Here is a 16,532-nt window from a genome sequence, read left to right on the forward strand (position 1 = left end):
AGGGCTTTTGCTTTAAGATTTTTTTGATTATATAATTTGGTTTGGAGTAACGTATGGGAGGTAAGATGAAGAGACACCTCTTGCTAGGATGGGGGCTTACCCCATTGCCCAGCAAAAACTAAGAAAGGGAGCGTGCTCGCTTTGGCAGCACACATACTAAAATTGGAACGCTACAGAGAAGATTAGCATGGCCCGTGCACAAGGGTGACACGCAAATTCGTGAAGCTTTCCATATATATATATATATATATTTTGCTGCATTGAGTCTTTGTTGCTGCTCACAGGCTTTCTCTAGTTGCGGTGAGCAGGGGCTGCTCTTCGTTGAGGTGCGCGGGCTTCTCATTGTGGTGGCTTCTCTTGTTGCGGAGCATGGGCTCTAGGTGTGCGGGCTTCAGTAGTTGCAGCACGCTGGCTCAGCAGTTGTGGCACACGGGCCTAGTTGCTCCGCGGCATGTGGGATCTTCCGGGACCAGGGCTCGAACCCGTGTCCCCTGCTTTGGCAGGCGGATTTTTATTTATTTATTTATTTTGCGGTACGCGGGCCTCTCACTGTTGTGGCCTCTCCTGCTGCGGAGCAACAGGCTCCGGACGCACAGGCTCAGCGGCCATGGCTCACGGGCCTAGCCACTCCGCGGCATGTGGGATCCTCCCGGACCGGGGCACGAACCCGCGTCCCCTGCATCGGCAGGCAGATTCCCAACCACTGCACCACCAGGGAAGCCCGGCAGGCGGATTCTTAACCACTGTGCCACCAGGGGAGCCCCATATTTTTTATAATTGAGTCACTTTGCTGTACAGCAGAGATTGGCACAACATTGTAAATCAACTATACTTCAGTTTTTAAAAATGAAGAAAAAAAGAGGGAGAGTCTACTAGAGACTTGTGTAGCCAGCTTTGGGGAGAGCTGCATTATCAGAAATACACTGGGTACCTCACATCCACACTGCACACATTCCTTGACCCATCTGTGCATATGTGGATGAACATTTGAATTCACCTGTACACAAAAACCTAAGGAACTTTCCGAGTGTGTACAACCAAACACAAAGAGCTCTTTTGTTTCCATAATCATTTGTTTCTAAAAAGCTGCATTTATAAATAGATTTTAAAACTAACATGCTTTTTTACACTGTAATCAATTTTTAAGCCTATGTTCTCTAAATGGAATAGTCATTCCTGGAACTAGGCATGCCTTATTTATTTCTGTGCCCCCAGAGACAAATCCAGTGCCTAGGACTATTAAGATATCTCATAAATGTTTGTCAAGCAAAGGCATGAATGAATGAATGATCTTTTTAAAAACCCCAGGATTCCTTAATGGTGAAGTTTCTCTGAATCTAGTTTAGTGGCTAATGGTTGTACTCTGAGTGGGTGGCTGTATAAGAGAGAACATCTGTGTAAATTCACAAGTGTGTGCCTAGTTAGTAGGGAGGTATGTAGACAAGGGGACATGCATGAGTGTGTGTGTGTTAAGTAAATGAGCCTTTGCCAGGTGCCTGCACATTCCTGCGTGAGTGAATATCAGTGTGTGGATGAGCATGTGAAGAGACTGAAGTGGCGAGCAGTGAGGGGGGCTGGCAGGAGATATCCCCCTAGATGTAGCCCCAGCCTTGAAGGAGCCTGCACATGCAATGAAGGCACTAAGTGTGTGACAAATGGCTTAAGAGTCTGCAAGTGTGGGGGTGGGAAGTGGGGTGAGTTTGTGAGCTGTTCCCCCAGGACTGGATACCTAAGTGATTCGGCCCCATTCTCATCCCATCCCCCACCTGCCAGGACTTCCATGAAGCTCCTGGCCTTACTCAGCCTGCTGGCCCTGATGCTGCAGGAAGCAAGGACAGCATCTCTCCCAAAGACGGAGAGGGAGAGGGAGAGGGAAGGAGACCAGCCGCACGGAGAAGGCGATTCTTATGCAGTTCTGCAACTGGGGGACTATGTCCTGAGCCTAGACAACTACGATCAAGTCATTGACCTGAGCAACTATGATGAACTCACAGACTACAGGGACCAGCTCCCCAAGGTGAGGGGCATGCAGCAGACCCATTGCATTCCCTGCAAGAAACTGGGAGCCTGAGGCCTGGTCCCTCTCTTACCTGTTCCATAATGCAGGTATCTCAAGCCTCCAACTTTCTCTAGGAGGTGGAAATTCTTGTCCCTCCACAGGAACTTGTCGTTTAGATAATACTAAGAAAGAGGACACAAAACTTCAAGTTCTTTGTCTGTTTGTAGCAAATTTTGTGGGACTTCCCTTAGAAGTCATACATCCCTCCTTCCCTCTGCCTTCAAGACCATAAGGTATATCTCACTGGGACAACAGCAATGTCCTCACATTCTCCCTTGGAAAAAGGAATGCTACAACCTGTCTTTTCTTAGACTATCTTCAGTTCTGAAGTTCATTTTTCAGCCCTTTCTGGCCTTTGCAGGGACTGATCTGAAGTCTGCACTCATCTGCTGTCTGACCTTGGTCTCTGCAGGCAAGGGAAAAGCCCAGTCTGGGGGGTCTGGAGATGTGGTTCTGGCTCTGCCACCAGATGGCCCCTTGAGCTCAGTCCCTCCCCATCTGGACCTCAGTTTCCTCATCCACGTCATGATGAGGGACCAAATGCTCAGAAGGGCCTTGCCTTGTTCACTCTTCCTGCCGTCCCTCCCTTGTTTTCCACAGTGACTCTTTGCAAGCTTGAAATTGGTCGCTGAAGTTCCCAGAATCCAAAGTGAAGTCCCTCTCAGCCCCTCAAAGCTGGCTTACTGTATATTGTGTCTCCAGGTTAAAGGGACCAGCCTGGCTTCTCCAACCAAGACAAGTTTCACTCAGAGCACAAGGGCTCCAAGGACACCCCCTTCAAACCCCACAATGGCCAGGCCTACGACACGGGGCCTGCTGGTTTCCCTGACCAGCCATGGTAAGTTCACAGGCACAGGTCTCAGTAGCCACAGGTCATGGGCCGGCAGCCATAACCCAGCACCAGGGGTGCCAAAGAGGAGTGCAGTCAGAGCTATATGGAGTGGAGGATCAGGGAGAGAAGGGGAAACAGCTGCAGGGGAGGAAAAAAGAAAACAAAGAGAGAGGCTGGCCGTTCCTAATGCTTCTTCCTGAGTGCACAAACTGGATAGGAAGCAAAGAAATGCAAGAACTCCGCTGTGCCTAGAAAAGCCACCTACCTTAATTAATAGCGTCGCTGGGGGAGCAGGTTGAGTGATAATTAGATTAGAGACAATTAAAGGCCTGTAGAGAAGAATAAATAACTTTGTGGCCGTCATTTGGCATGGGGGCAAATGAAGTAGTCATACTGCTTTTCAGCTTGAGTTCCCTCGTTAGCAGCTTTTCCCTCTCCTTGAGGCCCTCCTGGAGACTCTGGGATGCTGGCATATCCGCCGGTAGGGGGTTGGCACTCTGCTGGGGATCAGAACTGAGGCAGAGGAGGATGCAGTTAATTCCTGACTTGCTTGCTCTCGGTTCCTGTTCTCTTCTTGAGATGTTTGTCTTGGGTGGGTATAGGGTAATGGGGCACCTGTAGAGAAAACACTTCTGTCAGGAATCCATGATGTCCCAGGCTTAAAGAGACCATAAAGGGCCTCAGCTGGACCTGCCGTTCAAGGCCTGGGGATAAGTACACTGTCTGGTCACGACTGGTGAAGAAGAGCTATCTCTTAATCTTGGGTCTGTGTCACTACCAACAGAGTTCCGCCTTGAGTTGGACGAGCAGTGATCTCCAGTAATCTCTGTCCTTTCTAATAACAAGGGATGGAAACCTCCTGCAGTATTGAGTAAAATCTTCCCAACTTTGTAAAGCCAGTCTGAGCTCAATGGTCTGGCCTAAGTCTCATGACCACTGGTCATGGACTGAGAACAGGGGAGGGATGTTTTCCAATAGAAAACTGAGATGCTGATAACGATGAGAAGGGGAAATGAATCCTGGGCAGGCAGTGTACACTCCACCTTGGCTCTATTATGCTTTTTGGAGCCACACAGAACATGTCTAACTACTCGCCCACCAGGCAGATGGCAGAGCCGGCAGCCATTGGCCATTCCACTGAATCTGGCTTAATTTCATCTTCATTGCACCTTTTAGGACCAGAGGGGAGCCCTATGGAAAAGAGACTGATAGATGTCCTAGAAACGCCCACATAGGCCCAGAAAAACCTACACAGGATCAGGGTCTGATAAAGGCACTAATGGGCTTGGATTGTAACGGGTAATAACTGAGGGTGGATCTGCTTCTCTTAGGTCAAGGGCTGAGTGCCAGGCTGGCAGCGGCCAACAGCACTCCTGGGTACATTGTGACAGTCGGTCTGGGCAGCAACCCAAGAAGACACAGACAACCACGGCTCAGACACTCCCTGGGGCCGGGGCTATTGGTCCCAGAGGCTGAAGGGAGTCTGACTGAGGAGGGGGGTCTCCCTTTGTTCTGTCTTCCACCTGGGCCAGGCCTGCCGACCTGTCTGATCTGCGTGTGCCTTGGTTCCTCTGTGTACTGTGATGATGCTGACCTAGAGAACATCCCTCCTCTTCCCCAGACAACCGCTTACCTGTACGCCCGCTTCAACCGCATCCATCATATTCGGGCTGGAGACTTCAAAGGGCTGAGTATGTAATGTCCTGGCAACAGAAAAGAGTGGGTGGGCAGAGGGAACCCCCAGGGTTCTTTCCCTTGCCACCCAGCCACATTGAACAGTCACCAGACCAAGTGCCTTTCCCTGTTGGCTTTCAGTCTCTCCAGCTATCAAACAGAAATAGCCCCAGTCTTTTTAATTCCTTTGCTTGAAGATTTTTAGATGGCAAAAGTGACCTGTTCTTGTATGTTCTCCCCGAAGCTATGGGAAGCAGGGGAGGAGAAGGTATGATCAAGCCTACGTTTTCAGGCTGTCCCAGCAACTGTAGCTCTCTGCCGTCCTGGCCTCTGGACAAGGCCATGTTAACTCTTGTCTCTAATCCAGATTCTTCCACTAATTACTGACAGCCTTCCTGGGCCTCATTGTTCTTTTGTGTAAACTAACAGGTAGAAGTGGGATGGATCCAGGGATTCCTGAGCCTATTGGGTCTTACCCTCAAAAAGCTTCTTCCAAGCCAGTCCACACAGGACAGAACTCCAGGGAAAGGTATTACAGAATCTGAGGGCTTTTCCAGGTTTATAAAGTTATTCCTTCTGGTTTGGACCTGGTGCAAGTGGAGAGCTGGCTAGCATCCCCTATCCTGAGAGGCAGGGAGCAGGGCACAGGCAGCTCCAGCAGGAGCAAAGGAAGATGGTATGTCCCTCATCTCTCTGTGTTCTGCCCTGCACCTCTTAGCAAAACTGAAGAGGATTGACCTCTCTAGCAATTTCATCTCCTCCATCGATGACGATGCCCTCCTCCTGCTGCCTGCTCTGCAGGATCTGATCCTCCCTGAGAACAAGCTGGCGGCGCTACCTGTGCTGCCCACTGGCATTGAGGTCCTGGACATCCGCCTGAACCAGCTCCAGAGCTCAGGGATACAGCCTGAAGCCTTCAGGGTGAGCCAGGGCCTTAAGTCCCCCATCTACCACCTGCCACCCATGCCTACAACCACACACACACACACACACACACACACACACACCCATGGCCCTCACAGGATATCTCTGCTCCAACCCTGTTCTGGGGCGTGAAAATCAAACCCAATTTTCCTCATCTAAACCATCAGTAGCTCCCCCTCTCCCTCTGTGGGGCACCTGGTCTCTTGGCTTCTTTCTGTGCAACTGCCCAGTCACCTCCCTGTGCACCAACATCCTCGCACACTCAGTTTCTGCTCCCCTAAAACTTTGACTTACATGTGACTGGACTTGCAGTGGTACTGGCTCCAGTTCTCACTCTACATATTCTTTTATTTCCAAAACCCATCACTAACTGACTGATCACTGTCTTTCTAGGAGCAAATTCTCAAGAGAGAAAATCTGGTCACTGGCTGGCCAGTTTTGATGGGAAGGGCTCAACACATGGCACAAATATGGCCCCCTGGGCTGCCCACTCAGCAGGGCCAGGAAGAGTCCTGGGGACAGTTCCAGTGAGGAAGTGAAGAGGGGTGTGGATGAGATTGACACCCCAGCTCTGTCACACTCACATATGCAATTTGCTTCCATTGTGCCTGTGGCTGTCATTACGCTGGTCCGAGTGTTTCCCGACCACGCTCTCCATAGCTGCTCCAGATTTAGCATCTGGAGACTTTTCATTTGGGAAAGTCCCTTCTGATAGCAGAGATGCTGAGGCTGGGCCGAAATGTCCTGCGTCCTGCCTCCCACCCACCCCTGCCCCTTGCCTGCTCTTCCCAGAGTCGCCACTGACACTGCCGAGTGCCTTCACACTCCCCCAGCTGCCGGTGCCTCAGTGGCAGCAGCTTTTCCTTCTGCGTCCAGTGGGAGGAAATGGGCCTCCCCCACAGCACCCAGTGCGGAACCTGGCACCTGGCTGAGGCCCGGGAGACCCTGAGTGAGTGAACGGGATCACATCAGCCACCCATCGCTGCCAGAGCCCCACAGCATCCACCAGCCTCACGCACCCTTTGCCTCCTCCCCAGGCGCTGGAGAAGCTGCAGTTCCTCTACCTGGCCGATAACCTGCTGGACTCCATCCCCAGGTCCCTGCCCCTAAGCCTGCGCTCACTACACCTGCAGGTGAGCGGCCTCCCCAGAGCAAGGGCATTGAACAGCATAGAAAGCGGAGGTCAGATTGCAGGGAGCCCGCCCCCTTAGGCAGCGGTGGGTCTACGTCACTGAGAGCTCATGGGAGACAAGGATTGGTAGGTGTTGTTCAGACCACTGTCCACAGACTCAGTTTGATTTCTTCCCCTTCCTGCTCTTTGAAACACTTCCCCTCCATGTCCTTATCCCATCTCACCCAATTGCTTGTTCCTGCTCCCCCTTCCCTTACCCTCTGTCTCCCGTCTTCCCTTCCTCCCTCTCAATCTCCCCTCTCTCTCCATCCGTCCTCAATGGTCTCCTCTCCTCTTTCCTTGCATGGGGCGTTGGCTTTCTGTGCCTCAGTTTCTCCAGTTGTAAAGGGGAGGCAAGCTGGTAGGGAGAACACACTGATCCTGCCTTCAGTGCGGCCTGAGGGCAGAATCTCCGGGCGGAGCAGGCTTGCAGCTGTCAGTGTGTTCTTTCCAGAATAACATGATAGAGACCATGCAGAGGGACACCTTCTGTGACGCTGAGAGGCACAAGCACACGCGGAGGCAGCTGGAAGACATCCGCCTGGACGGCAATCCCATCAACCTGAACCTCTTCCCCAGTGCCTACTTCTGCCTGCCTCGGCTCCCCACAGGCCGCTTCACCTAGCTCACCCCTTCCACTGCTCCCAAGTAAGAGCCCTTGGAGGACCACCAAGGGCACGGGCCTCCTGGGCCACAGGGCCTGATCCCTGTCAGTGGTGTTTCATCCCGGCACTAACCATCCTCAAGATGCAATTGCAAAACTCCACACACACCCCTCCCCCAACACACACACGGAAATGTCCTCCAGGAGCCAGATTTGTATTTCTCCATCCTCTTTCCTGAACACCTTATGGCGCCTGGCTCAGAGAATAGCGACGTCTGCAGCAAAACTCTTTCCCATATCCCCCATCCCTCCTACCCATACAGAATGCCAAGAAAATCATGTAAGAGGAAGAGGAGGAACAGAAAGAGAAGGAGGAAGTGGGGAGAAGCAGTGGTGTGCTGGAGCCAGCTCTTACTACTAGGCTTGCAATAACTGATCATTAAAATTTTCCAGAATTTTGCAAACCAGTTGTTAAATACAGCCATTATTAAAAACTAAATTATATAAACTCACAATTAGATATGTTGAAAACAAATGTAGTAAATACTCAAACTCATCACTTCCCAATTACTTTACTATGTTTTACTATTAACCATGTTCTTGAACTTACTTACGTCCACGGTACCTGTGTGGTGGAACTACTATATAATGACAGGCTACTGCTGCCCATCTCTTCCCAGCTCTGCTTTCAGTGACATCACATTGGTAGTTTGAAATTGGCCATGATGGGAGTATTTACACCACGCACATCGGTAAACACTACACATTAGGATTTTTTTGAGAAAGAGAGAGAGCCTGTTGTTAAGCATTTGCTAGCACACCACTGAGGAAAAAGAAGAGCTATTTAAACTACCCCTCCCCGTACTTCCAGGCCACCCCACTGGGGGTAGGATGGGGTTTCTGTGGGGCTTTTAAAATTTTCTTACTTTTCCTGTGCCAGGGCTTCCTGTTAGATTTGGAGGGAGCCATTCATAAGGATGGAGAACTGACATGAATCTTCATCCGGATGCCTGCTTGTAGCGCTTACCTGTTCCTGGTTCAGTGACCAGCTTCTGAGCACGGGTGGCTCAGCCAGCTGGTTCCTAGCCATGCTCTCTTGATGTTTAACCACCAGAGGGCAGCCTTGTGCAAAGATAAATAAATAAATATAGCAATTACTCACCTTCTTGCAACCTTCTTGGATCCTGGGCTGGGCCTGCTGTACTGGGCGAATGGGAAGAAGGGCAACTATGATCTAGCCAACTTGCCCCTTGAATTATAATGGGAAGAGAGATGTCATCTTTCTCCTTCTTATAAGGACATGTTGGGCAAGGGGGGGTGGTGTTATAGATCGGTGCTTGGCATCAGGTGTTGACTGGGGCATGGAAGAAGGGTGAGGCCAGCAGTTCATGTATTCATTCAGCAAGGATTTTATTGAGCACCTACCTGCTATGTGCAGATGGTATGCAATAGACATACTCCTTTTCTTCATGGAGCTTAAAGTCGAGTGTGGAAGACATGTGTGAAACAAATAATCTCACAAATAACCACACTATTCAACTCATGATAAATACTGTAAAAGGAATATTCAAAACGCTATGAGAACTTACAGGAGGGGGACACAGTTTAAGGGTCCAGGAGACCTTGAAGAATCAATGTCTAAGCTGAAAGCTGAAGGAATAGGAGTTAGCTAAGGCAACCACTCAAGGCCCCAGGTGGTCCCCAAGTCTGGAGGAACAGGTGTGTCTTGGGGCCCACCTGGAAGGGAACCCATTCATCCACCTCCCCCACCTGTGTCTAGACCTCTCCAAGTACTGTGGGTGCTCCGGACAGTCCTGTAAGCAGACCAGTCAGGGATCATTATTCACATTCTTCAGATGAAGAATTTGAGAACTAGAGAAGACTCCACACACAGGCTGCAAACTAGGAGTGGGAAGTCTCAAAGGCGGTGAGAGCGGCCTGGTACAGTTGCTGCTGTGTTCACCCTCCCTCTCCCCAAGGACCCAAGGATTCCAGGACCCAGCAGGCTCCCTGTCTCTCTCTGGCTGGCTCTCTCTCTCTCTCTGTCTCTGTCTCTCTCTTGCTCTCTTGCTCTCTCTCTATCTCTCTCACATGCACGCTCTCTCTCATCCCCCAGTCCCATCCTCTTCCATATCCCACTGTATTTGATTATGACCAGGCCTAGGCATGCAACAGTTGGAAACCTCAGGATCTGCAAGTGCAAGAAACCCTGATTTGAAACAATCCAATGGAAAAAACAGAAGAAATTTTCCAGAACTGGGGCTCCCGTGTGCTAGAAGCCACATCATACCCATATGCCCCAAGGTTAATATGTGCTAAATACAGAAAGTCATCTGACCCCTGTTCTACTGTGGGAGAAGGGGACTCACAATTTCTGGACTCCTGGAATTTGCCAGACACTGTATTAGAAGTTTTTATGCACATCAACTCACTTAATCCCAACCACCACTCTAGATAGTAGAGATGTTTATCTCCACATTGTGGATGAGGAAACAAGTTTGTGAAAGTGTGGTACCCAAATTCACACAGCTAATAAGTGGCAGAGCCAGGATTCAAACCCAGGTCCCTCTAAGCACAGGTTACGGAGTCCTGCTCTCACAGCACACTTCAATGTAGGCACTACTTTCAAGGCCAGCTAAAGTAGACAGGCTCCTTTCCTGAGGCCACAGCTGCTGTGCTGGGTAGGATTTCCCCAAGGGCCTGCTGCCTTTGCAGCTGTCTCCTAACTAATGCCCCATTTTTGGCTAGGGAAACCCAAGGAATAGAAAGAACGCCCTTGTTGGCCGCCTCCCTGAAGAAATTATAAATAGTGCATCTGTCCCTCGGCCCCTCCCATGATCCAGGGAGTGGGGAGGGAAGAGAAATCCAAGTGGCTCCCAGCAGCTCTTATATCTTGACTGAAGGAGCTGGGGCTCTTCTCAGGGACCTAAAGAAGTTAGGGTCGGACACCTGGCAGGGGAAAGAGAGAGCACCTCTTTATCCAGACTGAGGGTCTCCTGTCCGGCAGAATGGTAAAGACGGGTGTGAACCAGCCCTGAGGAAAAAAGGGAGAGCAGAGAGGAGTGGGCTGTGGGGGTCCAGTCAGGTGGGGAAGGGGCCTCACTGCTGATGCAGTGGGCAGTGCTAGGGGGGATTTAAATCCACCTCTTCAAAGAGCCAGTCTTTTCTGGCCTCACTCATCCAGGTCCTTAATGGCACTCAGCACCTGTGCTCCACCTTGGCAACCTTGGTGAGAACCCTTGCTCTTGGGTGGCTCCCTGGTGGCCCTCCTGCCAGCCCTGAGCAAAGGGGAGCACCTCCCCCACACCCCGTTGCACCCCATGGCCTCAGGATGGTTCTAGCTCCAGGCAGGCGCCCTGACCAGTTCTGTGACTGTTGTGGGAGGAGGCAAAGAGGCCAGGGTAAGTTTGCAGTGACTGCCCTTCCACCTGCCCATCCGCAACTCCACAGCCAGTCCCAGGGCAGGAAGAGGCTGGTAGGGAATGGAGGGAGGGAGGGGCTGCTGGAGGGGCTGGAGCTAAATCCATTCAGGAGCCAGGGAGTGTTTCCTCACCCTGACCTTGCCTTGCTGCTTCCTTTCCCCTTGAATTTCCTCCCTGAATAACAATCTCTTATGCTTATGCTGTAAATTTTCACTTTACAGATAGACCTCTTTGATATATGGGATTGAATTTATGGTCCCAATAACTCTGCAGACGGTAGTATTATCTCTACTTTACAGATAGAAAATGGGAGGCTAAGTGATTTGTTCAAGGGAAAGTTGACTTAACGTATAGAAGCACAAGGGAGATGGGGGGAGACAGCCATCATTTCTTGGGAATTCCTGCAAGAGAAATGGAAATCCCATCACCAGCTGCTGGAGCAATGGATTAGTATCCCCCTCCCCACTCCCCAAGAGCTCTTTGAAAAGCAAGGAACAGAGAGAGCCTCTCTCAGACTGGCAAAATGCGTGCCACCCACAGGGCTGTGGGCCTGCATCCTGATGGTGCACAGGAGGTAGTGAGGAGAAGGCAGCTTCTGTGAATCTCAGCTCAGGAAAACCCCAGGACTCAAGGACACACTGCCCCCCATCTCTGCCCCCACCCCAGCAGGCGCATGGACAGCCCAGCACCCACACGCCCCCATCTGTGTCCTTCTTGCTTCCGGCCAGAAGGAGGGAGGCAGACAGACAGGAGGTGCACGAGGCTCTGCCCTGCCCCCTCCACTGTCTGGATCTCTCAGCTTTCTCCTTCCTCCTGCCTGCCCCTCCCCTCTCCCCCACACTAGACACCAACTCAGTTTGGCCTCTCCTCTCTTTCAAGGTCATCTCTCTCAGCTGGGCCAGCTTCACATCTCCCAGCAGCCAACATCTCCCCATCTCACAGACCTCCCTCCTGTGGTTGCTGGCAGCTTAAAGGAGGGTCTCCATAAGGAAGGGGGATGCTGGCTTCTTTCCCCACGGCTCCCATGTCTCCCTTCTCCTCCAAGAGTGATAAAGCAGCCAGGGGACCACCTCCTTCCTGTCTCACTGCACAGCCCCCCAAACTCAGACCTCCTTCTTATCTTCAGACCAGCCTGTTCATCCCTCCCAGGCGTGGAAAAAACCTGTGGCCGGGACATGCATGTGCACACTGTCCAGTACGTGCATGCAGAACGCGCTACATCTGCTCTCTTCTTTCCTCCCCTCTGCAATCTGGTTCCCTTCCCATACCCACTGCTGTGCCCCAGGCACCGGAGCAAACAGTTCTTAGCCTTTTCCTGGCACTGCTGGTCCCAGCCCCATTGCCCTGAATCCTCGTCTCTGGTGTGTATCTAACACACAGTTCACACAAAGGAGGAAACGCAAGGTGTTCTCTGCTGCAGCCACCTGCAAAGGAACCATGGTTCAGGGAGTGAGCAACTGGAATGAGAGTCCAGAGCCCTGAGTCTGACCACCTAAGGCCCTGACTCGCTGTGCAACATGCGGCAAAAGTCATGCCAGCACCACAGTCTGCCTGCCTTCAAATTGGGGCCCCTCAGCCTACTTCTGTGGCTCAAAGCATAAAGAAGCCTGGTGGGCGTGGTGTATCTCCCCACCCCCATTACTTTTCTAGTCTAAGAACAAAGACCAAACCCTCCCCCACTATTCCCAGTAGCACAGGCCAACGTTGACAGAGACACCTAATGGTAAAGGAGAACGAAGGAAAACAAAGGGGAATAAGGACAGAAAATACACACCACACAGAATGTGTCTAGCCCCCAACTCAAGGTTTCTGATCCCAGATCAACTGCACTTTGACCCAAAAACTGGCTTAGCTGCAGGCCTTCCCGAGCCCCTCTCTGGTCCTGCAGAACAGGAAACAACCCAAGCTCTCCTCCCACTTAGGCCAAGGAACCTGGGACAGGGACATCCATCCTGACCCCTCTTGACATTAGAGGCAACAGCTCTTGAATCACACGTTGCCCGTGATCAGTGTTCACCCACCTAAGGATGGCCAGTCACCAAAGGGTAACCGAAACGCAGTCTCAGGAGAGGTGTTTCCCTCCCCCAGAGGGGACCCTGCATCCGAGGACAGGCTCCTGGAGCCCAGTGCCTGCAAGAAGAGCAGCACGTCTCTTGGGGATCTAAGAAATCCCCATGGAGCCACGTCCTGGGAGACAGGCATGATGGCAGATTTGAACCTTGGGGACAAGTGATAGCAGGTGAGACTGTGACCTTGGGGAAAGTGCTGGGGGATGGGGGAGGTGGGGATTGGCATGGGCAGAGGAAAGGTGGGACCCTAGCCATGCATGAAAAATGCCAGGCTAGAGAGATGCCCACAGGCCCCATGCCCAGAACGCTCTGCAAAGTAGGAAGGTGTTAAGCAGTTACACAGATGTTTCAAGCTAAAGCACCCTGCAGAGGAGGAAAAAAAAATCAAAAATGTAGTCTTTAGGGATTCAAGTCTTCCAGATCACCTGTATAGTTGGGTTAAAGTCACCTTGCCCAGGCAGATGCTGGTACCCCTTTGAACAAGTCAGTCTGAAAATAGGCTCCATTTTAAAGTCAGCAGATCAGAACATTATCCCTACAGAGATTATGGGAGGTAACGAAAGATGGGAAGAAATTCAGTATTCCAAAGGCCTTGAGATGGCTCACAGACCTTCAGTCCAAGCTCCTGTGTCCAGGCAGGTCTTTATCTAGTGCAGGTAAAACTTCCCCTGGTTTTAAGTAAGAGCCAGAGGTCCAAGCTGCAGAAAGCTACCCAGCCACCATTTGCAGGACACCGTTGCCTGGCCTTGGCGAGCCCTTTGCGTTGCACGCATGGTTACATTTAATCCCCATAGTAGCTTGATGAAGTGAGCACTGCCCCAATTTTATAGAAGAACCCCAAGAGGTTAAGTTCCTTGTCCAAGGTCAAGGAGTTCCTTGTCCAAGTTATGCAGCAAGTAAGAGGCAAGTTTGAATGGAAACTCAAACTTGGCCTGACTGCAAAACCCTCTATCCCTCTTGGATTGGTGCTGGGCATCTGACATTCCTGGTAAATCATGGGTCACCTCACGCTTCCCATAGGAGCCTTGCGTATGGAACACACCCAGTAAACACCATGCGGCCAGCTCCATGGCGTTGTGGTCCGAACGCAGGCTGGAAGAGAACTGCCAGACATAAGGCAGAACATAAAGAAGATAAAATTTATTAGAGGGAAGGTCGCTGCCAGAACAGCAGGCCGACTTCCTAGTAGTCTGGGAGAGTCGAGCCCCGAACATGTGCTACTGATCAGTTTTTATAGCCTGAAAACAAAGGAATGGTCCGAGGTGAAAATTTCCTTTACTGATCTGTCGAGGCACATATACCTTCCTTCTATAGGGTGGGAGTGGGACAGGGCAGATGCCTTTCCTTATTTGGGACAGGTCCCGTTGCCCAGGTGGGCGTCGCCCAGGTGGGCTCAGGAATTTCATAACCATCGCAACATGGTGGGGAGGGCAATTAAGAGTCCGGTAGGGGGTGTGACGCTGACACTTTTTCAGGCAGGGTCGTCCTTTGTCCTTGAAGCACCATTGTCCTTGGAGCACCACACATGGCATGGGGAGGGAGGCAGACTTCTGCAGAAATCTGACCTTAAATAGCTCCTTTTCTGCCCCCTCCCTACCCCAGTGGTGGCACCCGCACACCTGGATTTCTCCTTCAAGCCTTTCCAGTCTAGATCTCCCTTCCCACACCCCCTCCCTTCCTACCCATTGTCTCTGAGCCCAACTTCTTGGCCCCTGATATTCTATTCACCGATTTCTTCCCGCTTCTTTCACCCTGAATACAATAGGCTCCTTCCTGTGTGTGTTGGTAAACAGAATCACAACATTCCGAGGGCGGTGTGTTCCAGACCAGGTTTCAGCTCCTCAAGGAGCCCCTCATGCCACAGTCTCTTCCTGATGGGGACAGAACATCCTAGAGAGGGGGCCTGGCCTGGTCCATGCCCTGCCTCTCTGCCCCTGCCATTCTTGCACATTGCAGCTTAGGGGACAAGTGGTACAGCGCCAAACGTACTGCCTCTATTTTTCCTCAGAGCCCAGGAATTGCTCTCTCAGCTCCTGCCTAGAATACTGGAAGAGGGATGGGAAGAGGGAAGTGTTCGTTTGTTTGTAGCCATCACCAAGCTAGTTCCTACCACCCCACACCCAGGCTGAGATCTGGTGGGTGGGGGAATGGTGTTTTCCAAGTAACCTCCGTGACAGCTGGCGAAGAAGCAGCAATAAACATGGCAGAGACAACACCAGAGAACGGAGACACAACCACCTGAAGAGAGCAGGCGGCCACAACTCCTCCATCATGGAGAATGATGGGGATCCCCTAATTCTTGACTCACACGGATCCTGAGCCTCAGTTTTCTGAGCAGGCTGGAGAAGGAGCATGAGTCTGCAAGGGCCCATCAACCAAGAGATTCACGTAGAACTAGGCCCTCCCTCAACCGTAACCATCCCCGGTGTCCTCCATTGATTCTTTGAACAAGTCTTTATTAAGTACCAAGCATCAGGGACATTATAATAAATAGACAGACAAGGTCCCTGTTCTCAGTGGGGGAGGCAGGCAGTAATGGAATAAGCAAACAACCAGATCAACAATGTAATTCAGACACATGCAGCAAAATGAGGGTGATGTGACAGAGACTGGTGATAGCACCCGCAACATTAGAAAGGGGATTAAGGAAAGCCTCTGGGAGGTGGTGACGGTTGAGCTTGGACTTTCATGACAAGAAGGCAGCAGCCTTTCCAAATACGAGGCGAATGCTCTCCAGGCAGAAGGGAGAGAAGAAGCAAAGGCCCTGTGCAGAAACAAGCAGATTCAAAGAGGAGAGAGGAGACCCATGCAAGCAGCCAGAGCTGCTTCCCCCTACCAGGGTGTGAGGTAGGGGGAAGCAGCCGGCCCTGAACATCAAGGTCTTGCAGGATTTTACTGGAAATGCGATGGGTCCTTTTCCGAGGAACTCAAACACCCTTACCTGCTTGTCTCTCTGTTAGTGATGCTAAAAACACAGGGAAGGAGGGGAAGGAAGCGTGATTCACTGGCGATGACATTGACGAGAGCCAGTATAATCTTTTAGGGAGGAAGGATCTGTTGTTGGCTACCAGGCCTGGGGAGGGTCATGGGTGGAAATGGGCAACAGAAGTGGAGCAAAAAGAGAGACACCAGGGGAGGGTGTCTAGGGGAGGGCTGAGAGCAGGAAATCTCACTGGGCTGGAGCTTAAAGAGCGAAGGAGGCCTGAGCAGCTCCCAGGAGCCGTGGCGCTTTGAATAGAGGGGAACAGAGTATTTTAAGGACGTTTGTTTGGCTTTCACACAGTGTAATTTCCCCTTGGTTATCCTCTCAAGAAGACCTTGTGTTAAGAGCTTCACTATGTCCCAAAGCTTTTAGAGTCTGATGTCAGCTCCTTTTAGACAAGTCTAGAGACTTGAAGTGGGCCTCAGGAGAGCCCCAGTGCTCAGTGCACTGTTGAGATTGGAACACAGGTGAAAAGGGCTCCTGCTAGGACACTCGCCTGCTGTGTAGCCTCAGTCCAGTCACTTCTCTGCTCCCTTCCTCTGGCCATGAGAGGACTGGCTTAGATGATCTCTAAGGTGCAAGCAGTCTGGGGCTCCGAGATGCCACATGTCCTTTCGTTTCCTTAACAGAGACTTGAGAAGATGAGGCTTAGATCCTCCTGACCTCCAGAGAAGGTTGTCTCACCCCTGCAGCAGGCTGTCCTGCTGCCCTTAGTGCCGAGAGGGGACAGTTTTAGGGGCACACTTGCTCCCTGACCGCCACACACTGCTCAGGCCCAGCCTTCTCCAAAGAAC

General features: G+C 51.4%; 1 protein-coding gene across 1 annotated transcript; it reads left to right on the forward strand.

Annotated features, from left to right (window-relative positions):
• Positions 1 to 1,780: 1,780 nt before the first annotated feature.
• OPTC (opticin) lies at positions 1,781 to 7,285 on the forward strand (the record flags this gene model as incomplete). Its single annotated transcript, XM_082856374.1, has 6 exons — positions 1,781 to 2,017; positions 2,762 to 2,897; positions 4,424 to 4,582; positions 5,284 to 5,486; positions 6,527 to 6,622; positions 7,115 to 7,285. The coding sequence occupies 6 exons, from the start codon at positions 1,781 to 1,783 to the stop codon at positions 7,283 to 7,285; spliced, it is 1,002 nt and encodes a 333-aa protein (XP_082712500.1).
• Positions 7,286 to 16,532: the final 9,247 nt, after the last annotated feature.

Source organism: Leucopleurus acutus (assembly GCF_964270905.1).
Source record: "Leucopleurus acutus genome assembly, chromosome: 2".
Lineage (NCBI taxonomy): Eukaryota > Metazoa > Chordata > Mammalia > Artiodactyla > Delphinidae > Leucopleurus > Leucopleurus acutus.